The sequence below is a fragment of the Urocitellus parryii genome, chromosome 4 (assembly GCF_045843805.1).
Source record: "Urocitellus parryii isolate mUroPar1 chromosome 4, mUroPar1.hap1, whole genome shotgun sequence".
NCBI classification, from domain to species: domain Eukaryota; kingdom Metazoa; phylum Chordata; class Mammalia; order Rodentia; family Sciuridae; genus Urocitellus; species Urocitellus parryii.
In genome coordinates, this window is record NC_135534.1 from 111,576,142 (window position 1) to 111,599,366 (window position 23,225).

Below are 23,225 nucleotides of genomic sequence, written 5' to 3' on the forward strand. Positions count from 1 at the left end.
GTAGATACAGTTTAAATCAGATTTTCATGACTTTCAAAAACAAGGGACATGTCACTTGCATTAGTGTACAAGCACACACAGGATTACCCTGTGCAGTGACTGTAAAAATAGACAACTGGTGAACAGCAGTGATGGACCACAGAGAGGAACAGAGGACCAGGAAACCAGCAGAATAGGAGACATCCTTTCCCTGGCTATTTTTTGGTAATGTTCTTAAATACCATAACCATTTTCTTAGTCTGTTAGGGCTCCTGTAAACAAAAACAACAGCAACAAAAGGGCATACACTGAGTGATTTATGAACAACATGAATTTATTTCTCATAGTTCTGGATGCTGGGAAGTCCAAGATCAAGATGTCAACAGATTTGGTATCCCACTTTCTTCTGACACACAGCACATTCTCTCTGTCCTTACATGGGGGGAGAGGCGAAGGGCCAAAGGTTCCATCTCCTAACACTGCCATTTCAACACATGGATTTTGAAAGGAATATTCAGGATACAGTAAATATGTATTATCTCTTATCAGCGTATAAAAGGATATACATTATAGACAGAACGTAAAAGTAACTTGGTAGAACAGCATCTTCCATATAAACAAGCATGGGCCCAGAAAGATAAAGCAATTTTCCCAAGGTCACACAATAAATTAGTGCAAGCTTTGATATTAGAAGGAAGACTATCTAAGAGAGATGAAAATAAATTTACTGTGTGCCTAACATTAAATTGTCTTAATAACTCTGAAAAAAAAAATTTTAAAAATTAATGATGCTTAGAGACATCAAGCAACTTGTTTAAAATTGCACAGCTGTTGAGTAAAGCTAAGATTCTAACTTGATTCTACACTCCAATTCCCTAGCCTCTCTGCTTTTCCTGAATCTCTGTGGTGCTCTGCCTCTCTCCCTGTCTTAGTCACCTGAATTCTACCATTCTCATTCTTTTGAATTCATTTTTATTATTCTGCACCTTCCCAAAGTGCAAAACTATACTTCCATCCAAACTTCATTTTTTTCTAATAGAACAGAATTTTTCTAAGACAGCCTCCTAAATCAAGCATTTTCACAGAATCTCACATATCATTACTTCAAAATAATATATAATACATATATAGAAAAGTTTTTAAACAAAAAGGTAACTCTACCTCTTTTTACATGGTACCGTTAGTGCTTTCATCCTTTTTTTGGGGGGCGGGGGGAGGTATCAGAGTTCCAGCAGAAAATACATGATCCACGTAAAGTGATCAAGAAATATAATGAGGGAACTGTTTACCTGGAAATGGAAGCTGCGAGAAACCACAAAGGGATGGTTAAGCAACCCAGGCTAGCAATAACAAGCAGACATTAGGACCCCTTGGCATGAAGAAGCCAGGGAAGGAGCAGTGACTGCAGCCCAACAGGAAATGTGGCATTCAGTTGCTGCCACTGTAGCCTAGCTACAGTCCTGGAATTGAATATCACCATTATCACTCTCCTCCTGTTCTCTGATTTCTTTTGCCAAGGCTGTCATTCACCTAACTTAAAAAGAAACCAGTAGGAAAGGGAGGCCATTAGGGAATTCATTCCATGACTTGCACGGAGGTGCCAACAAGCAGAAAAACTGATCTACAAAAGTACACAGAAAATAGCCCACACGTCTCTGTTACAATCCACATCAGTAACTTTCAGTGGACATTTCTTCTGCTGACTGGCTGCTGTCCGGGGGTAACCTGATTACCAACTTGGAACATAACTGCTCTACAGTTCTAAAGTATTCTTCGGATCCTGAGCTGACCACCCTGAGAGGCAGATTTCTTCACTCTGGCTTTCAAAACACAATTTGAATTTCACAATGTGAAAAATAATTTCTAAATTCTTTCCTCAAAAAAAAACTTGACATTTTCTCTAAGTTATTCTATCTAGTGTCATTACCCAATCCCTGAAAGTTCAAGTCCCTGAAGTTCCACATCACCATCCCAGGTAGTACCATACTTGCTGATCTCTGGGTCCTAACACACTTCCCTGCAATCTCCAAAATGCTTCAAAAAAGTCTGTGGTCATTTAGCCAAGACTCTCAACAAAATCCTATACCTCCTACCTTCTTGCAAAAAAAAAAAAAAATGTGCTTTTTAAAATTAGCCCTTACAAGTTGCATGAAATTTTTGTAGACAGAACCAGATTTTATCTTCCTAGACTAGCTCATATCTGAAATAAAATCTCTCATGGAAGGAGGAGGAAAGCAGATGACAATGGAGAGCCATGGGATTAGAATAAAGAGCCTGTGTTCTAGTCACTGCTCTGCTGAGATACTGACCTCAAGGTAGAATACATAAGCCTGTATCTATTCTAAATCTGAGCATCCTATAGTTTAGGAATTTTATAAATTAAAGAACCCTTCAAATGGGAAAAATGAACCCATTTGAGAATGAGTTAAAATTTCTTCCATGGAACCTGAATCATATATCAGAGCAAAAGTGTTCTGACCCAAGCATTGCCTCTTTCTTAGGAAAATGAATTTTTGTTCAAGGTTTTCTTCAAAGCAACTTTGACATCCTTATTCCTCAAGCTATAGATTATTGGATTGAGCATGGGCACCACAATGGTGTAGAACAAGGAGGACACTTTCCCCTGATTCATAGGTAAAAGAGAAGAGGGCTTGAGATACATAAAAGCCCCTGATCCAAAAAACAAGGAAACCGCAATTATGTGGGAGCTGCAGGTGCTAAAGGCTTTGGATCTGCCCTCGGTGGAGCGAATGCGGAGGATGCTAGAAAGGATGAGGGCATAAGAGATGAAGATGGTGACTGTGGGCACACCAATGTCAATGCCCACAACAATAAAGACCACCAGCTCGTTCACACGGGTGCTGGTGCAAGAGCGCTCCAGGAGGGGAAGGATGTCGCACATGTAGTGGTTGACGAGATTGTTGGCACAGAAGTTCAGCCTCACCATGCATGCTGTGTGGGCCATGGCCCCAGCAAACCCCATCACATAGACACCCAACAAAAGAAGGAGACACACCTGGGGGGACATGGTGACCATGTACACCAGGGGGTTACAGATGGCAACATAGCGGTCATACGCCATTGCTGACAGGATGAAGGATTCAGAGACCACAAAGAAAAGAAAGAAAAAGAGCTGAGTCATGCACCCAGAATAGGAGATGATGTTCTTCTTCGAGACAAAACTCATCAGCATTTTGGGGGTGATAACAGTGGAATAGCAGAAGTCTATGAGAGATAAGTTGAAGAGGAAGAAATACATGGGGGTGTGCAGGTGAGAATTCAACCCAATCAGCGTGATCAAGCCCAGGTTCCCCACCACAGTGACCACGTAGAATCCTAGAAACAGAAAGAAGAGGGGGATGTGAAGTCCTGGCTGGTCTGTTAAGCCTGCGAGGATGAACTCTGTCACAGAAGAGGAGTTCTCCGGTACCATTGCAATTAAAGCATTCTGTGAAGACAAGGGAAAAGAGTCAGTGTGAGAGAGAGACAGACAGAGAGGACACTGTTGACCTCCCAGTCACCTCCCCCATTCTTGAGAACACATCACTTATTTTTCAGTTCATCATATAAATTTCACAAAAGCAATGCAAAGGATAAAACAACTTATCTTGGAATTTGAGCTTAACATTAGAACATCTTCCTCTTGTTAAGAATATTTTTTTCCAAGATTAATAAATCATCAGTGGATGGATGTGTGAATGTGTGGATGCACACAGAGATTTTGAGCCTCACCAGAGGGGTCTTTCCATGGGGCCGTTCTCATTACCCTCAAAGATTCTGCCTCTGGAGCATCCCTGGAAGACTCACTTGCCCCCATGTAAAAGCAGGTGCTGCTGGGAAGGACCTCTAGGAGCAGCTGATCTTTAATTTTATCCTTCTGTTGTGTCTTTCTAACTCTAGTTTCTTCTGAAGTTTACAAAAGCAAGCCAATCTTTGAGTCCTCTCAGAGTCTGGAGCCAGCCTATCTGCCTGGATAGGAGGAGTTCCATCTGCCTCATGGTCATCCTAGACGAAACAGAAGGGTGAGGTGGATCTCTATACAACCTTAGGAACCAAAACTGGGGACTTAGGAAAAGTTCAAACCATTCACCCAGATTCAGCCATTCACCCTCCCTCAGACTGGGGGTGAGGGGGTGCACCTTTAGACAAGTGGTGTACCTTTTAGTCCAACTCTAATCCTCGGTTGTTCAAACGGTTAATGGTTTCAGTGCTAACACAGGTGAAGGACAGAGCAACCCTCCAGCCCTCTCCTAACTGGAGCGACAGAGCTTCCCTGGCTGCCTCAGAACTTTTCTGAGCTAGAGAAAGGGATAACTGTACAAAGCTTTGCCCTGAGCCTCTTCTCCAGCTTGCAAAGAGACAGCAGTTTTATTCTGGGTTTGAAGTCCTGGGGACCTGATTAGGTGTAGAAAATTGGAGGTTCCCCTGGGATCAAAGTCCTAGTTATTAACTTGAATAATAGGGAATTTTTGCTTATACCCTTGATAATGTTTGAATGAGCTTTTGGATCCATAAAAATATTTGTTCAGTTAGCATCTAGTAATATGCAAATTATTGTGCAGAAAATAATAATTTACGATTCATTGAGCACTTAATGTACCAAACACTGTTTTCAACCTACAGTTATATACTGACATCAGCACACCAGGATCCAATATCATTGTTCATGCAATGTTTCATTTTAATTCTCCCTTAAATCCTATGAGCTGGGTTTTATCATCTCCATTTTAGAGAGTAAGTGATTTCCCAGATGTTAAATTATTAAGGTCCTATTAAACCTAGGCCCATCTTACTCAAAAACCTGGTGTTCTTTACAATTGTTTTTACTATCTCCTATTGGGAGATAATGGGACACATAACATAAAGTCTTTGCCTTCAAAGCTCTAACAATGTCTTGAAAAATGCATAACAAATAACTAAAAGTGTGAAAGAATACAATAAGATCCAGAAAACTTAAAAATAAAATGCTCTGCAAGTTCAAAGAAGAGTGTTCAACATACCACTTATTTCTTCAATTCATCACTTAAATTGTCCAATACCACTGCAAAGGATAAAACAACAGTTCTTCTAGGAATTTGAGCTTGACATTAAAGAACAACTCCCATCTGCTGAGAATAGTTTTTTTCCAAGATTGATAAATTCTCAGAATTCTCTCTGATGGCCCAAATTATTCATCCTTGCTCCTTCCATCTTCCAGGACCCTCATAATGAACCTCAGAGGACAGCAGGACATTTGTCTTTTTGTTTTTCACACTTGGTTCTTTTCCTTTTCCCTCTATTATGACAAAATTTATCTCCTCAATGCCACAGGATCTGGGAGCCTTGCTTGAGCTTAATGACAGTTAACTCTCACTCTTGGATTTGGAGCAATGTTAAAAAAAATCATCTAATCCTGGTTGTACAACTGAATTAGATTATTAAATTCTTATTAGAGGTCAATTGGCCTTTCCATCCTTTTCTGGTGTTCAAGATGTTGAAGTGAGGACTTGATGGATCCTCTGGTGCAGAATTCCGGATTTCCTTGGGTTTTCTGGTTGGAGCCCTTATCAATTATGCTGACAACACAGGATCAAAAATCTGTATATCATCCCTGTGAAGGGAATCTGTATATCATCCCTGTGAAGGGAATCAAGGGACAGCTGAACAGACTTCCTGCTGCTGGTGTGGGTGACATGATGATGGCCACAGTCAAGAAGGACAAACCAGAGCTCAGAAAGAAGGTGCATATAGCAGTGGTAATTCAACAACAAAAGTCATACCAAAGAAAAGATGGAGTATTTCTTTATTTTGAAGATAATTCAGGGGTCATAGTAAACAATAAAGGTGAGATCAAGATTCTGCCATCACAAGACCAGTTGCAAAGGAGTATGCAGACTTACGGCCCATAATTGCTTCCAGTGCAGGCAGCATTGCATGATCCTTCAGCATGTTTGTAAAAATAGTAATACCTATTAAAAAGTGTTTCCTCCAAAAAGAAGATGGAGGAGGAGGAGGAGGAGGAAGAGGAGGAGGAGGAGGAGGAGGAGGAGGAGGAGAAGGAAGAGGAGGAGGAGGAGGAGGGGGAGGAGGAGGAGGAGGGGGAGGAGGAGGAGGAGGAGAAGTCAATTGTTTGCTGCCTCAATGCAAACATAATAAATTAGAATCTCCAGGGTTGGAACTTTATAATCTACATTTCTCACCTAAATTTTCCCCAGGTGATCTGGATATGTAACCAGTCTAGGATTCACTATCTAATCCTTTCACCCCTTATTTTTCAGCAGGAAAATTGGGGCCACACCAGTTGTAGAACTGTTTGATGGTATAGTTATATTCTAAACTGTTCTAAACATGGACCTCCCACCTCTCCGGTTACATTGTCTTGGAAAAAGCTTACCTGGCCTTTACTTTTTTTGAAACACAGCATGGAATTAAGGGCCACAGTTGGGTATCAGGCCTGGAACAGTACTCCAGGACCATACTGGGGAAAGATTTGAATGCTGTGATAGGAAACAAGTATGCAATGTGACTATATTGAACGTAAGAGTGATGTAGTGAGAGTTGTGCTTAAGGAGACCAGTTAATCTAATGGACTATCATGTATCAATGATTTGATGCAAGAGTACCCCTCCCCTGGTGCTATATCTAGTTATAATTTAGACATGATGTCTTAACTAAGAGCTCCAGCAATATAAGGGACATAGATGGACTTTCAGAACAAGTACCAGGACAATACAACCAAAGTTCTTTCTAAGCTTTTCAGCATGTTATAAATCACATAATTCTGGTTCTGCCATGTGGCTGTGGTCCCATGGCTCATACTCTAAACATTTTTACCAGGCCCTGAACTCAGGTCCCATCACCCAGCTCTCTGCATTAGACATCTTTTATGCCTCCTTTTATATTACTCACCCTATCTTTGGGGTTTCCATTGTCACTATGGGAACAAGCTGCATCTAAGTATAGCCAAACAGAACACACTTATTATATTTATCTTAACTGTAACCTCTTATCACCTGCTTTCTGCCCTAGGACTTCTCTGCCGCCACAATGAGAAATGTATATGAGAATCAGCTCGGCCATTAAAATGCATGTGCAAACCTGCAAGTGTGAAGGAGACAACAATCCTGGGAGCCAGAAGGTAAATTTTCCCCTCATCTGTATTTCTAGTGGTTCATACTTTGTAGTATCTCGAAGGTCCTCAGAGAAACTGACCCTAAATTTCTCATTAAGCAGGAACACATGACAGCATTGATTTTCTCTCCTAACCTGTTTCGCCCGTTCTTCTCCCTAGGATCCCTTCTAAAAATAAGCTACTGACACTTAAGTCCTTGTCTCCAACAGAAATTTTTGTGGAAACCCCAACTGAGGTATTCTTAAAACAGTATTTGGAGCAGGTCTGAACAAAATGTTCCTTACTTTACTGGGGAAAAAACCAGTCTCACTCAAAGCTCTTGATTCCAGGTCAGAAAACTAAAATATGAATCACTAAATTCAGCAAGAACCTGAAATTCCACAGTACAAAGAATTTTTGTGTCTGGAGCATGCCCTACCAAATTACCAGAAGGCGTAGAATTTCAAGTTATTATCAGCTGGCACCCTGAATCAAAATCAAAAACTCTGTGCCACCTGGTCCTTAGGCCAGCTCCAGCTCCTCATGACCTCTTAATGTCTGGGATATCTGGATTCCTCCTTGGACTATGACAGATGACAACTAGGTTTATTCACTTTCACATCTTCAGAACCAAATGTAAAACCCGGCTCACAGCAGCTCACCATATGTTCAACAATCTGTGATTCTCAATGTCTTCATCTGCAAAATGGGGTTGATGGTGAGAACACACTATTGTGAGGGTCAGATTAAATCGAGGGACTAGAAGAACCTAGCAGAGAGGATGCCATGTGAAAGAGACTTGGTAAATGTTATCAAAAATATACATAAGACAAATGTAAAATGTATTTAATTTAGGGAGGAAATGGGAGAAGAAAAAAATGTGTTAAATGAGACTGAAAGAAGCAAAAGAAGGATTTATTGGGTGAGGATCCGGGACAAATGTCAGAGGAACTTTGAAACAATGCTTTCTTCTTCCAAACTTTAATTTAGGCCAGTTTCTCCCACGTAGCTGAATCCACAGACAGTCTCAGGGTCCTTGAATATTTTACTCTATCCCTGCTTCCTGCCCCACCCCCAATTTCCTATTTTTCAAATATTCATGTTCTATTATACCATACCATATTCAAAAAACCAAATATTGAAGTCAGGTGAGGTTTTCCTTACAGCCTCTAGTCGTGTGTGTGTGTGGGGGGGGCGGGGTATATACCCATTTCTGATCTCTAAAAATTCCTCTTTGCCAAACATTCTTCCCAAATGTTCTACCTTCCATTCTCTATCAAAACCAGTTCTCTAGAAGAACCTCACAAATTCATGGACATGTGGTCTATGCATACCCTCTGCCAGGCATTTTTTAAATGAAGATAAAATCTTTAGCAAAAATTATAGTCTCTAATAATGACATTTCATATAGCACTCAGTTGATGAGAGGTACATTTTGGTCAGCATCAGGAGTCATCAAGTACTGGGCTTATAAGAGTCATTTTGACAGCCGATTGTTCTTCACCTGGCAAGTTAATTATAACCCTACATTTTTCATGTGTGTGTGCTTGGAGCGCGCTGTTGTGTATGAGAGTTGAGTGACATTTGCATATACACCAGAGTTTGCTATTCCCCCACACGCGGTGGAATATATTTATATTTGAGTTGCTGTTCAGTAACAAGAGGTCTCAAGTGTAAATTTACACTTAGAAATTTGCCACTGCCTCAGTGATAAATCCCAATCCCTGCTCTCAGTCCTACTGCAGTCAACACACAATTAAAGAAAATATTTCATTAATTATCAATCTGAAATGAGCCCCACAGGAAAGGGGTTCCTTGGGGCACAGAAAGCAAAGAAGACTCAGGCTTCATTAAAAGAAGTTGACTTTTCTCCGGCAGCCTTAGAGGATTCTTGTTGGGATGATAGAACAACCAAGAAAAGTGCTTCTGGATTTATGTCACTTTAGAGCCTGTTGCCATGGGAACTATGTCTCAAAATCCTCTCAACTGGGGCTTCACTAAAGTCATGTTCCCTACGGAGCAGATGAAGCCCAAGCAGGAAGCAGTGTAGGAAGAACTATTCTTAACTCCGTTCCTTTTGTTGCAAAACTACCCTCTTTCCAAAACTTGAATTTCTCTATGGTACTTCTTTGTTTTATTTATTCCTATTTTTTTCTCTTTTTTTAATTGCACTGTATTTGTTTCATTGCATTTGTGACAGGTAAAGGCAATATAAAGTCTCATGTATTATCTCTCAGACTTCATGAGTTTGGCCCCAAGGGCCCCAACCATCCCTACACAGCAGAGGATGCCAGGCACAAGTTTCATTCAGAGCTCATCAAAACTGAATAGAGACAAAAGACAGCAACTCAAATGTCTTCATTTGAAATGACCATCATTGGTGCATTTTATGAGTTAGATGTGGTATCCCCCTAAAGCTCACATGTAAAAAACAATGCAAGAAAGTTCAGAGGAGAAATGATTGGGTTGTAAGCATCTTAACCTAATCAGTGAATTAATCCCCTGATAGGGATTAACTGAGTGGTAACTGAAGTGGTGGGGTGTGGCTGGAGGAGATGGGAATTGGGGCCTGGTTTGTGGGTATATATTTGTATCTGACAAGTAGAGACCTCTCATTCTGGCTTTCTGATCTCCATGTGAACTGCTTCCCTCTGCCACACTCTTCTACCATGATGTTCTGCTTCACCTCAAGCCACAAAGGAATGGAGCCGGCCTTCTATGGACTAAGATGTCTGAAACTGTGAGCCCTCAAATAAACTTTTCCTCTTTTAAAATTGTTCTGGTCAGATATTTTAGTCACAGCAGTCAAAAAGCTGACTAAAACAGTGCACAAGAAGGTAAATATCACAAGTTATTCATTCTGCATCATATTAAGTCTAGATTAACTTTTATTAAGTGTCTGACTCAAAAATACACCAATCTGTATATAATCAATGCATGTGTGTAAAATAGAATCCTAGAATTGGATGAGAGCTCAGAGTTCTATGTTGGGGAGTAATTAACATATTAAATACTTACATACCAAGCACTGTTTTGGAAGTTTTACTTACATCATTTATACAAGATTAGTAATCTATACAAAGTACAAATTTATCATACTTAAAAATACATAGACTGGATTTAAGAATACTAATACTGCCATTAATATATTATACTCTACAATGCTGACCACATTCCAGGAACTATGTTAAGTGCTTTACATGTAGGTAATTGTCACAAAAACCCTATTAAGTGGAAACTATCATTATTCTCTGCACAAGAACATTTCCTTGAATCAAAGGAATCAAATTTGCTTTTTTTTTTTTTTTTTTTTAGACAACCTGGGCTCTTCAGATCCTAGGCATTGGGTATAGCAGTAGAAGAGTCATAAGATCTGCTAGATTAATGATCATGAGGGAAGAATAGAGCGGAGAAAACTAAGGATCAACAGATACTAAAACATCAATCCCAAGACCTAGAAAAAAAGGCAGTAAGGCGTTTAAATAAAAAGAGTTTAGACCCAACTGCCAGATGCTCAAAGTACATCTAAGAGAAGATGATCAGTAAAAAGCTGACAGCATGATCCCAACACATAAAAATGATACTTTTTGAGGAGAGAGAAATGCTAATTATCCTAATTTGATCATTACACATTGTATACATGTATCAGATTACCATAATGTACCCCATAAGTGAGTACAAATATTAAGTCAATTTAAAAAGCTTTAAAACTTTTTAACTTGACATATTTTTTTAAAGTTGTCAGTGTGAGATCAGAGCTTGGAAATATCAAGACATACATTAAGAAACCATATAATAGAGGTGATCACAGGAACCATGAGCCAAGGGTTAAGGATGGAAATTTACAATCACCCATAGTTAACAAAGGGGAGAAGGAAATTCATAGAAATTGTTTCAGAAAAGGCAAAGGTGGTGGCCCTGGCAACTCTGCAGCCAACTAACCTAGGTTCTAATGCCATCACACACTGAGTAAGGTGACACCATTTGGGTCTGGGCAATGCTGCCTTTAAGCAGAGACATTAACACCCAGCATAAATGATTGTCAAGAATGCCCACTATCAAAGTGTTTGATTAATAAAGCATTACAAGGCCCTTATTCCCTTGTATCTCTTTAAATCCACTTGGTCAAATTCTGCCCTTTACTTTCTTTTAAATATATGGAATATTATAGTTTTTTATTAGTGTATAATAATTATACATATTTAGGGGCAGATTTTGATAATTTGATTCATATTGATTCATATGTACGTTCTATATCGATCAAATCAGGCTAGCATTTCCTTCTTCTTAAACATTTGTCTTTCCTTTATGTTGAGAAGCTCAGGAAATTACCTTCATTCCCAACTATATTAGAGGCAAGTCAATCTTATTTCCAAATACTGTTTAACTTACACATCCAATATTTAACACAATGATGAATGCATATATTCCTCATGAATATTTACTAAGTTCAATAGAAAGAAATGTAAATATGTTCAATAGCTCATATTTAAAAATTGGCAAATCCAGAGAGACCTCTATTTTTTTCTAATACTGAAGGAACTCATTAGAGATTTCCTATAAATTGCTATGTGGTATACCCATTTCTAAAAGACAAGTAATAATGTAGATTACACAAAACTAGTTTTACTATATTTTTGTGTTTGGGCTTTTTTTTTAAACTGCGATTGAATCCAGTGGTGCTTAGCCACTGAGCTATATCCCTAGTCCTTTATTTATTTATTCATTTATTTATTTATATTATTTTGAGAAAGGGTCTCTAAGTTGCATAGGGCCTCGATAAATTGCCAAGGCTGACTTTAAACTTCCAGTCTCCTATCTCCCATCTCAGCCTCCCAAATTGCTGGGATTACAGGCATACTCCACTGTGCCCATCTTGACACTTAAATATGCTAATACTGACTCTGTGACATTAGGTGATGTGTGCCTATTGAGCATAACTTCTAGGATCAAGATTTTTACTGACTAAAAGAAGCCTCCTGTCATTTTAAAGACTGGCAAAGGAAAGTTACTCCGTGACAGAAAGAGCTGCAAAGCCTTCTGAAGTTAAGAGCTGCCCAGAGCTCGATTTCAACATAGCCCACAGTTTGGGGCTCTTAAAATAGGAATCCATTTTTAAGTGACATTCATCTCAGGAATATATGTGCTATAAAAAAGCAAATTATACCAGCACTAGCAATGTAAAATAAATGCTTTCAAGGTGTGTTAAGGGCACATGATGTTCCAAGATTGTGCTACAGGAGAAAAATGCAAGAAGATAACATGGCCTTACTGAAAGGCAGTTTGATGAAGGGGAAGCTATTCTAGGCATTAGTGGGAATGTCAATTGATTTTTTTTAAAATAAGTCCTAAACCTGAAGGTTCACAAATCTTGAATAAAGTGATAGACACTCCCTGCTGGGCAGAGATGTCTCAGAAACCCTAATTGCAGGATGGTGGAGAATCTCTGCTATTTAACATCTCTACTGGTCAGAAAAGCCACAGAACCTCCCTGTAACATTTGGCTATACTCTTTAAAGCTTTCTCTAGGGAACTATTTTCAAAAAACTAGTTTTAACCAACATGCAATGGGCTATCATTGAAGAAGTCAGGCTTGGAACCCAAAGTAACTGGTTGTGTGGCCTTGAAAAACCCAAATGTTTTTAACCTGAGATTTTCTCTTCTGTAAACAGGAATGTGCAAGCCTGATTTATCTACCTCCTAATGTTATGCTCACTACACCCTATGGCTTCCTCCCCATCCATCATTAAATACTGAATGAAGTTCCTCAAATTTCCAATCTCATCATTCTTATCTCTCCATTCCATACAATTTTCTGGAACAAATTCATCCACTTCTAGGGCTCAAATGTCTTTTATTAATGAGTTTATTATGAGGTAATTACCTTACATATTTAATCAGTAAAAGAACCCACAAGACTCAAACCATTTAGATCTACCAAACTTTGTTACAAGTAAAGTATACAGTACAGAAACAGCCGAAGGATACATTGAGAGAAGTCCAGAGATTTCCAGAGCAGAACCATCAACAACATATGTAGGAACCTTTTTGGTGCCAAGAAGACTTAAGTCTGCTGTTCTTACAATGAACTGGTCTTATAGGCAATATTCACCAATGTGACCAACCTGAACTATTGAAACCACCTAGTCTCTACTGAAATCAAGTGCAATGATTTTTATTATTAGATTATTATAATCTAATTATTATTTCAAACTGCATTAGCAAGCTGGAACTTCCAGCCCTGAAACAGCTTATGGATCCATGGTCAATAGAACCTAATTTATCTTTAATAAACATATTTCATTGCACTGGCCAATGGTCAATACCATGTAGCAGAAAGCTCTAGAGATAAACATGCATTCAATCTAAATTGGCTAAGGTGAACCCATGCTATACAATTGATAGCTGTCACATGTTCATGTCCAGCTCCATCTTATGTTCTGTATTCTCAATACACAATCAAATACCTCCACTTGAATATCTCACAAACATGTAAAACTCAGCCATGGGTAATACATTTATCTTATTCCTAAAATATTTTCTTTCTCTAATGTTTTCAATCTAACAAGGTATCAATATCTGAGCTCATCCTGTATTCCTTCTTTCTTATTATCCTCACCACCCAGTAAGTTACCAGACCCTCTGGGAGGGTTCTCTCTCAGAAACCAATTCAATTTGCCAAATGACTGATTCATCAATGTTACTTCTTTTTACTGTTTAGTTGCCTTTTTATTTTTTATTATGGACTTTGTCCAAATGCATAAAATACAACCTCACAGTACATTTCACTTCTTAAATCCATTATCCAACATCAACAGTTATCTTTATTCTAACAGCCTTTTTCATATATCACTACATGGTTTTTTGCTAAAGCATTTTAAAGCAAATCCTATACTTATAATATTTCAAACAAAATTACTTCAGTGTATATTTCTATTATATATGCTTTTTCCCTTTAACATAATATCACTATGTTGACTTATTTTTCTTGATCTAGAGATGAGTGTAGGGCAGAGAGATAAGATCATATGCCTATCAGGTAGTAGACCCTCATAATGTTAACATTATTAATTCCTCAAATTTAAGGACGTTTCATTCAAACACCTCCCCTAGAATTTATAATCCTTAGCCTTATTTTTGTTAAGATTAAATTTAGTAAATGTATCATTTTATTATTCCTCTCCTTCCTACTTTCCTTTTTTTTTTTCTTTTTTTGTAAAAACAAGACCACATTTACTCATTGCTTATGCAGACTAAGTGCAAGGAATTATGCTTGGTACTAGGTACACTACAATAAGCTAAATTCTGTTGAAGCAATAATCCAAACAAAAAATATAACCCGTTATTTATAGGTTTAGAAGAGGTTGGCCCAGTTAAGGAGCACTGCTCCAAAGTGATATTCGTGCCAGAGCCAGCTCTTATGTAGATGAAGGAAACATCTGTGTATAAGCTATTTGAAAAAACAACAACAACAACAAGTCACTAAAGGGCAAAAGCAAGATTTAGCAGAAAGGGGTCAATTCAAGAAAAGTCACAAAGGTCTTTATTCTAACAGTAAGGGGAATCCATGTTTTATAACCTTTACATTCATGAAGAATTACTCTGATTTTGGAGTCCCTACCACAGATGGCTGTTTAGACATGGCTGAGAAAAAGATAATAACCACCAGAGAACTAATCATAACTAGTAAATCCCTCCAAGGAACTTATGCTTTTTTGTTACCATCTGTATGAAACTTTATTCAATCTATGAACCTTTGTGTGAAAACTAAAAAAAAAAAAAAAAAAAAAAAAATGGATAGCAGACACATTCAAAATTTGTTATATAACTGTTTTACAAATTCTAAAAGCATTGATACAATGTGCAGTCAAATGAAACACCAAAAGAGGCAATTTTTTGTATATCCTTTGTGTATTTTAGCACATTTTACCTTTAAAACAAATTTTGCACAATATGTCAATGTATCTCTGAGAAGTTGAACAGTGCTTTAAAAAAAAAAAAAAAAAGCTAAGCATATACCTAAGCTGTAAGACTTAGTTTTATGCCATTATCATCTTACTACTGGAAAAAAAAAAAACTGAATTACAATAACCCATCTCAGCAAAATTTTCCAATTCAAATTAGAAGGGCTTCAGTTTACAAATCTCTTTTGAAGGGGCAATATTAATGCAATTCACATCAGAAGATCCAATTAATACAATTAACAACAAACCACAATTTTGTTATATGGTATAACTTTCTACTGGTCTTTCAATTTCTTCGACCTTCTGATTGCAGACTTGACTGTGACAGCAGAGGTGGTGTTACAGGTCCAGGCACCACCAGCCACTGTTTTCATGCAGGAACCACAGTGCCCGATCCCCACAGCCCGTCTCTTCTTCATCTTGGTTTTGCCACAGAAGGAACAAGTGCACTTGGCGTGCTGGCTGATTTCAATTTTCTTCATCATTTTCCAAAGGGAGGCACAGTAGCGGGTCCCCTATTTACCGACGATTGTGACTTTCTTAGTGAGTTTAGCCATATCTCCTCAACTTAGGCCCGAGACCGGAGAACCTACTTTCCTTTCTTTGTCTTTGTCTTCTTATTGTTTATGGAAACTTTCCTCACCTTTTTCTTTCAACCCTTCTATTTTAATTCAGTTTTTGCTTTTGTTTTGGGTTTTTTTTTTTGTTGTTGTTGTTGTTTTCTTTGGTTTGCTTTGGTTTGATTTGGGTTAAATTATTTTCAGTTTTCCAGAACTTTTTGCTTATTTTTCTCATTCCTTTTTGTCTGCTCTTATTTTGAAGATGCAATAAGAGATTACATTTTAAAATAAAATTTAAAGTCAAATTTTACAATATACAAATAATAACAGCTAGCACACAAATTTTTATTCATTCTAAATCCCTCTATTGTGTATAATCTTCTAGGTGTGATAGAAGATATCTTTTCCATTCACACATTTCCTTCTTTGCCTTCTCATATTTTAAAATCATAATGTCTTCTAGGTTGCACAGTATCTTCCAAAGTTGCCCTTAATAACTTCAAAAACAAATTAATTATGAACATGAAAACATGTAAATAGATGGTTGATTCTTGAATAGCAAACTACAGCATTTTCTAAAATACCTCTTTGACTCTAACTTCACACTCTTGGAGGACATCATAATATATTTGATTAACAATTCATAATGGGTAAAGGGTCGGTCCTTTTATAATCTCATAAGGTGAAAGTTTTATATAAATTAATATCATTACTATTTGCATAGTTCAATATATCAGTTAATCCTTAAGGCAATATGATTTTATTGTTCTGTATGACATTATCCAATCATACATCTAACACGAAATCTTATTTTAACATCATTATCTTCACTATTTACACATATGTTTTTGAATTTACATACTATATACATATATAAAATTGTGTGTGTGTCCCTGTGTCTCAAATGCTCTTAGGAACAACCTTGTCTTCTTGCTGGTTGTCTCATCAATAAAGGAAATATAATTTTGATATGTGCTAAAAATAAATATTTAAGTTGAACTTTTTCAAATTAATAATAATATGAATGAGTAATTTCTATTGGGTACTTAATGTAAGTCAAAGAACACACTAAGTGTATTTACTTTATCTTCCATAACTCTTACCGAAATACATTTTATTATTATACTAATTTTACAAATGATAAAACTGAAATTTATGGGATTGGTAATTTTTAGAATTCACGTAAATGACACCTCCAAGAAGCAAACAATTGTCTTCCTCTAGTACTCAAATCCTTTGTCATTGAAAATTTATTTTCTCTGAGTCTGCAATCCTTTATGGTTTTTCCATAAACATGCAATTTAAATTTTAATGCCTTCCTAAAAACAATTTCCCTAGCACATGCAAGGTACTGAGTTCAATCCTTAGCACCCAATATAAATAAATAAATAAAATAAAGGTATTGTGTCCAACTACAACTAAAAAAAGGTTTTTAAAAAAATACTTCCTCAGATGCCCACCTTCCACTCTCTGTTCCCACTCCCTCCCTATAGACACAACTCCTTCTATAGGACCAGGGAAGACACAGACTTCACTACAGTATCTGGAAAAAATGTATTATTTTCCTATTTTGCAGAAAATTTGAGTTTCTGTAACTTCTAGAACTCCAGTGGGGTATGAAAATCTCTGAAATTTGTGGGTATAAATTTTAATGTTCATTATTTTTCTAATATTGGTCTAAAAGGAAATTCTAAAAATGAGATTCAAACACTTTTTTAAAAGGCCAGGTTCAGGGAGATAAAAATTTGTACTAAATGCTGAGCAGTTTGGGGCAATGAAAGATTATGATGAAGGGAAGCAATCAGAACCAAGTCTTATATCTCTAATATGACCCCAAGCCAAAAAAAAAATGGAGCATTTTTTAAAAATCAAACCAAATTCCATACGAATTATATGGGTAGCCTGGCCCCATCCCACCCCCTTACCACCTCCCACACCTCAATAATGAAAGGGCAGCATAAAACCACAGGGTTCCACCTATTCAGGAATGGCCTAGGGAGAGTAGCCTGGCACCAGTCCCAGGTGAAGTCCAAGATCGACATCCTCTACCAGTAAAGACCTACTCCAGGGCAGGCCTTCCTGTAATTACATTGTCCTGGCCCACAGCCTGGCAAGTTATTTAGAGAATCAGCTCCTGCTCTTACCATAGATATTCTCTGTTTACAGCCAGCTGTCTGAGCTGCCATGTCCTCGCTCTGACTATCCTGGGACTCCACCCTGATGTCTCTGCATGCCCACACTCAGCAAATATCCTATTTTTTGCAGATGCCACTGCAGAGTGTATGCTCTCTGGTGTTCTGCTGCCTACCCCCCAGGGACCTCAAGGGACTGAGCCTGAAGTGGTCCAGGTATGGGTGATCAAGTTCATAGCTTCAGGCTTCCCCCATATTGCTCATGTCCTTTTCACTGTCCCTGTCTTTTGCTCAAGAGTGTTCCTCCAGAGAGTTGTTGACATGATCCATTTTTTAATTATAACTCATAATTTTAAAAACCATTGTCTGAAATATGCATTTTAGAGACCAAAAAAAAAGAGAGAGACAAAAATGAAGTCAGAAGGTTCAGCTTAAATTATTGTCAAATCTATAATTTTTCAAAGAAAAACCTTGAGAACAGCTATTTTGTCTTCAAGTTAATTTTTATTACCTTGAAAAATTAAAATATTAAATATTTTAATTTTGGTATTTAGAGCACAAGAATCTTTTCAAGGATAAGAGCTTCAAAAGTTTCAAAGCAAGATAATTATCCTCTGTGAGATGTTTTCCACTCCCCTCCTTCAAAGTTCTTGATTAGATACTATTAGTGCCTAGCACATAGTACTTGCTAGATAAATGTTGCTTTTATTTCTTCACTGAATTCCATCCCTTAAGGAACCCATTCAAACCACTATTATATGTATTATTTTGTAAACTCAACTTGTTCAGCCACTACAAAATCCTGACTAAAGAGAATGTAGCAGAGTACAGAGGATTTTTAGGGCAGTGAAACTACCCTGTACAACACTATAATGGTGGATAAATATCATTATAAATTAGTCCAAAGCCATAGAATGTACAATAGTCAAAGTGAATCCTCATGTAAACTGTGAACTCTAGGTGATAAAGTGGCAATGTAGGTTCATCCACTGTAAAAGCTTACCACTTAGTATAAGGTGGTAAGAATGTTGGAGACCGTAAATAGGGGGTCAGAAAGTCTACAGGAAATTTGAGCAATTTTCTGTCAGTTTTTCTGTGAGCCTACTACCGCTCTAAAAAAGTGAAGTCTTATAAAAAGGGAAAGAGAGGAACTGCTGGGGGATGGGGGACCTGGCCCTTTTCTTGCAATGTTATTTACTTAATAAATTAGCCATTGAGGGCGTGTCAACCTCATGTCACCTTTTTCTCACTACAAAATTGAGAAAAACGCCAATTTTTCCTTCCTGGAAAAAATGATGATGGAAAAACCAAAGCCAAAGGCTTTAGTGCTATACCCACTTCTTTCCTTAAAGATCATCCCCAACCTATACCAATCCCATCCTTTTAGGCTCAAAGTCCAGGTGATAAACCCTTGAAATGTTACTGCCTATCCCAGGAAGTAGATGTCAATATCAAGCTGCAGGAGCCTGGTGCCAAAATGAGGTTAGTAGACTTTGCCAACTGCTGGTCTGTCTGACCCCACAGCTTTTGGAAAGAGAAGAACTGCCATCCCAGAAGTCTGTGTCAGTATATTAAGCTGACCAGAAACAGCGGTGTGCTATCCCTTTCCTACTATGGCACAAAAATCTGGGCACAGAAAGTGGTGGACAGTAGTTGCCAAATGCAAAGATTTGGTAAGTGAAGAGTGGACCCAAGAGAATTCCTGGTAAATTGTCTTCTGGTGTTCATTCTCCATCCCAGCAGAAGGTTGTCTTAAAAAACAAACAAACAAAAATCCCTGTTCCAGGGCTTCCAACCAAAAGCTTCAGTACAGGAGCAAGCTCTGTGGTCAGCCTGTGTGAAAATTTCCAGCTGCCACCCACACAATGAAACCGACCAATACAAAAAGTCCCAGTGTTCACCTTAGAAAGTTTTGCACCTCAAGAAGCCTCTGCCGTTGGATGATTACTGCCATTTAGAGTTATTTCTTCTGAGTTTCAGTGAGTCACACTGTAAGCTTTCTCCAACAGCTTGGGGGTCCTTGGCTGTTCTCTTGAAGCTAAGACTATCCTAAGTCAATAGGCCTCTCTGTGAGTTCGGGCCACATGTGGACATTGGGAGATTTTACTCCTCTGTGGTTTGTGAGGGCTATTTTTTGGAGGAACACTAACTTCAGCATTTTTCTTCAAACCGGTCATTTTCAACAGAGAGGTGACTCCAGTCTTCTAGTTCAAGAGAATAGAAGGAGAGTGACCTTAATAATGACGCTTCCAGTATTCCGAGAGCTGGTGGAAACCTCTAGAATTTATGTGATCTGTCTTTCCAGCTCAGTCCCCTTGTTCGTGGCTGTGCCTGGTGTCTGAGCCCAGAGTCTGGTTCAGACTCTCCACAGAGTAAACTTCAAGACTCCTATCAATCAGACTGGGAAAGGTAGAAAAGCTGCAACACTAATCTGTGAGAGGGGATAAAATATTTTTAAAAATTTATGAACATTTGAACAATTTTTTTCTGGCATATTCACTTTATAAGTAGCAAGTTACAGTCTTTGGGACTTGGTTATTCTATCTGTTGAATGAACTAATACAACCTAACTTACTGTGCACAATTCAAGAAGTAGTTCTCTTTTCTTTGTCCTAATTTATTGTATAGATTTTCAAAAACAAATGTTAATAAACTGTATTTGGTAAAATGACTCCTTAAAAAGGGAAGCAACCAACTGGAAAAAAGGAAGTATTTGGTACTATGATAAGTGCTTCCATGAATTATATATATTTATCTTTGTAGCAACCATATGAGATTGATATGATCTCTATTTTACTTAACTGAGTTTGACAAAGTAAAATAATTAGCTCAAATTCACATGGTTAATAAAAGAGCAGAGCTGTAAACACATGCCCACTATATGTCAAAAGATTTTACTATTATTAGTACACTATGCTGCTATATAAACAAAGCCCTTAAAGGTTTATGAGAATATTCTAAATTGATAGGCCATTCTGATGGCTTGGACCACACTTGGACATACAGCATATAGTGTGTGTGTGATTGTGTGTGTGTGTGTGTGTAGATACAATCCAGAGAGTCCCTGGACTTTAGGGCAATCACTTTGGAAGACTCATTTGAAAGTCTGCAGCCTTGCTGCATGAGTCGCTTGTCCCATGTTAAGGGGGAGCAAAGACCTTCTGAGGCCTGCCTCCTATTGTATGGCAAAAAAAACAAAGGATGAAGGGCAGAGGATCCTTCAGTAAAGATTTTGGATATTAGTTCAATAACTACTCTCTACCCAGAAAATCTCCTTCCTGTTTCAATTTTGAATGTACTGATTTATTTTTATTAAGGAAAAAAAATGGCATCCTCTTATAGAATGAAACTCTTCTACTCAATGCATTTTTTTAAACTCTCCTTGGAGTTTCAGCAAATGTAAAGCAATAGCCAAGAAGAAGTACAAAGCAAAATCAATTGCCTCTGTTCACTATAATATAAAATAAAACTCATTCATTCATTCACTCATTCATTCGTTCCTAAAAAATCTAAAAACATGTATAGAGGCCAGTCATTTCTAGCCATAGAGCAGTTTCCCTTTCAGAAAATCTTCTTCCAATTCAGCATGCATTAGAAGTCTGAATTAAACAAACAAAAAGCATAGTTTTGATGCGTGACTGAGCTGCCAAGAAAGTAAGTTCCTGGGAGGGCAGAGACAAGAAGGCAGGAACTAGGTCAGTAGGGGCTTGGAGACTTGGTGCTCCTCTGTGAGGATGCCAGAGCCAACCCAGGGTGGAGCAGCCTTCATTCTCAGTCCCTGAAGTAGAAAAAAAAAATGTCACAGCTCTTCTCAGCCCTGGTAATCCAAAACCACAAGCACATGTTGGTTATGTTTCAAGCTGCAATCTACATTACACTTGTAGCCTGAAAACCCCAAGCCAAAAATTCCAAAAAAAATGAAAAGTTTTAATAATAGGTGAAATCAGATTGAGTTGTTTCCATCAGGAAGTGAAATTCAGGCAGAAAGTTGAAGAATAAGAATATTTGGAGGAGCAAGGTTTGGGGTAGGGGCGGCAGGCGCCTTGTCTGGCTGGGAAGGTGGCAAGAAGAAGTCCCTGAAACAACCTAAGAAGCAGGCCAAGGAGCTGGATGAGGAAGAGAAGGCTTTCAAACAGAAACAAAAAGAGGAGCAGAAGAAACTTGAGGAGCTAAAAGCGAAGGCCACAGGGAAGGGCCCCTGGCCACAGGTGGAATTAAGAAATCTGGCAAAGGGCTGGGGATGTGGCTCAAGCGGTATCGCGCTCGCCTGGCATGCATGCGGCCGGGGTTCAATCCTCAGCATCACATACAAACAAAGATGTTGTGTCCACTGATAACTAAAAAATAAAATATTAAAAAATTCTCTGTCTCTCCTTCTCTCCCTCTCTCTTTAAAAAAAAAAAAAAAAAAGAAATCTGGCAAAATGTAAGCCGATTCTTGTGCCTGAAATGATGGTGACTGTTGATTCCATTCGTATTTAGACATCAGGAGCCCCGCTGTAACATCTTTTGCCACCTATAGCTAGAATGAAGTGTTGGATTGGAGTCTGTTGGAAATTTAATAAACTTTTGCAAAATAATAATAATAATAATAATACACATACAAAAAAAGAATATTTGTTCTCCTATTTGGAGGAATCCTCTCTTAGATCTTAGTTGAATTTCTGCACATTGATGCAGACTGCCCAGAACACATTGCCCAGCTTCTATTGATCAGGTGCTTCCAGTTGGGTCAATGCCTCTGAAGTAATGAGAGTTCATAATGTCAAAGGTACAGATGCACAATCCAGCACCCAGCTCTTGTGTGTGGTGATCGGGGTGCCACCAGTAGCATTCAGCTGCCTATGGAGGCAGTTTTGGAAGTGCCAGCCAGCATCCTGACAGGCAGATTCCACGATGTGACTTGGCTCGATTTCCATCTGCCTGCCTTCTCCTGAATCCTGCCTGTTCCTAAACATGATTCCTTCCAATAGCCTATTTCTGCCCAGTAAACTCCCTTCTTGCTGAAGTTAACCAGCTTCTTCATATATAGTGGTTTCACCTAAGAACTCTGACTGCTGATAGTAGGTATTGGCCAGATGGATGGACTCAGGGAGGGGTGCAGGAGGGCCACATCCAGGCTGTGCCTTGGTTTTTGTATGCCCTGTAATGTCTCACAGACCCCATCCACCATCAACTGAGGAATGGAGAATGGGCCTTGTTCTTGCTTCCCACAAAGAAGGGTGCTCTATTTGGATTCATCTGTTCCCTTGCAGGCTGCTTTTATGATAGTGTTTGGGAGGAGGAGGAGGAGGGAAGAACAAAGAATAGACTCCAGAGAATATACTCATATGTTCTTCATATGTTCACACCTAAAGTCCTTTGTGGGATTCCTAAACCTTTTTTATCTTATAAAAGTTATGCCTTTGCTTTTCTTCTTAAATGGATATAAATACATTCCTGCACTTTTTTTTTCCATACCAGGGATTGAACCCAGGGGCACTTAACCACAGCCACAGCCC

The 23,225-nt window shown here is 38.3% G+C and overlaps 1 protein-coding gene and 2 pseudogenes across 1 annotated transcript; 1 reads left to right on the top strand and 2 right to left on the bottom strand.

Moving 5' to 3' along the window:
• Positions 1-2,476: 2,476 nt before the first annotated feature.
• Positions 2,477-3,418, bottom strand: LOC113193772 (olfactory receptor 8B8). The gene has a single exon (XM_026404542.2). It carries the CDS (start codon positions 3,410-3,412, stop codon positions 2,477-2,479), a length of 936 nt encoding a protein of 311 aa, XP_026260327.2. The 5' UTR covers positions 3,413-3,418.
• Positions 3,419-5,280: 1,862 nt separating this feature from the next.
• On the top strand, positions 5,281-5,896 carry LOC113193800 (large ribosomal subunit protein uL14 pseudogene; annotated as a pseudogene).
• Positions 5,897-15,308: 9,412 nt separating this feature from the next.
• On the bottom strand, positions 15,309-15,590 carry LOC113193839 (large ribosomal subunit protein eL43 pseudogene; annotated as a pseudogene).
• Between the last annotated feature and the right edge of the window lie 7,635 nt (positions 15,591-23,225).

Bases quoted from the DNA above. Each gene is read 5' to 3' on its own strand.
- LOC113193772 (XM_026404542.2), bottom strand. From the start codon at position 3,412: ATGGTACCGGAGAACTCCTCTTCTGTGACAGAGTTCATCCTCGCAGGC.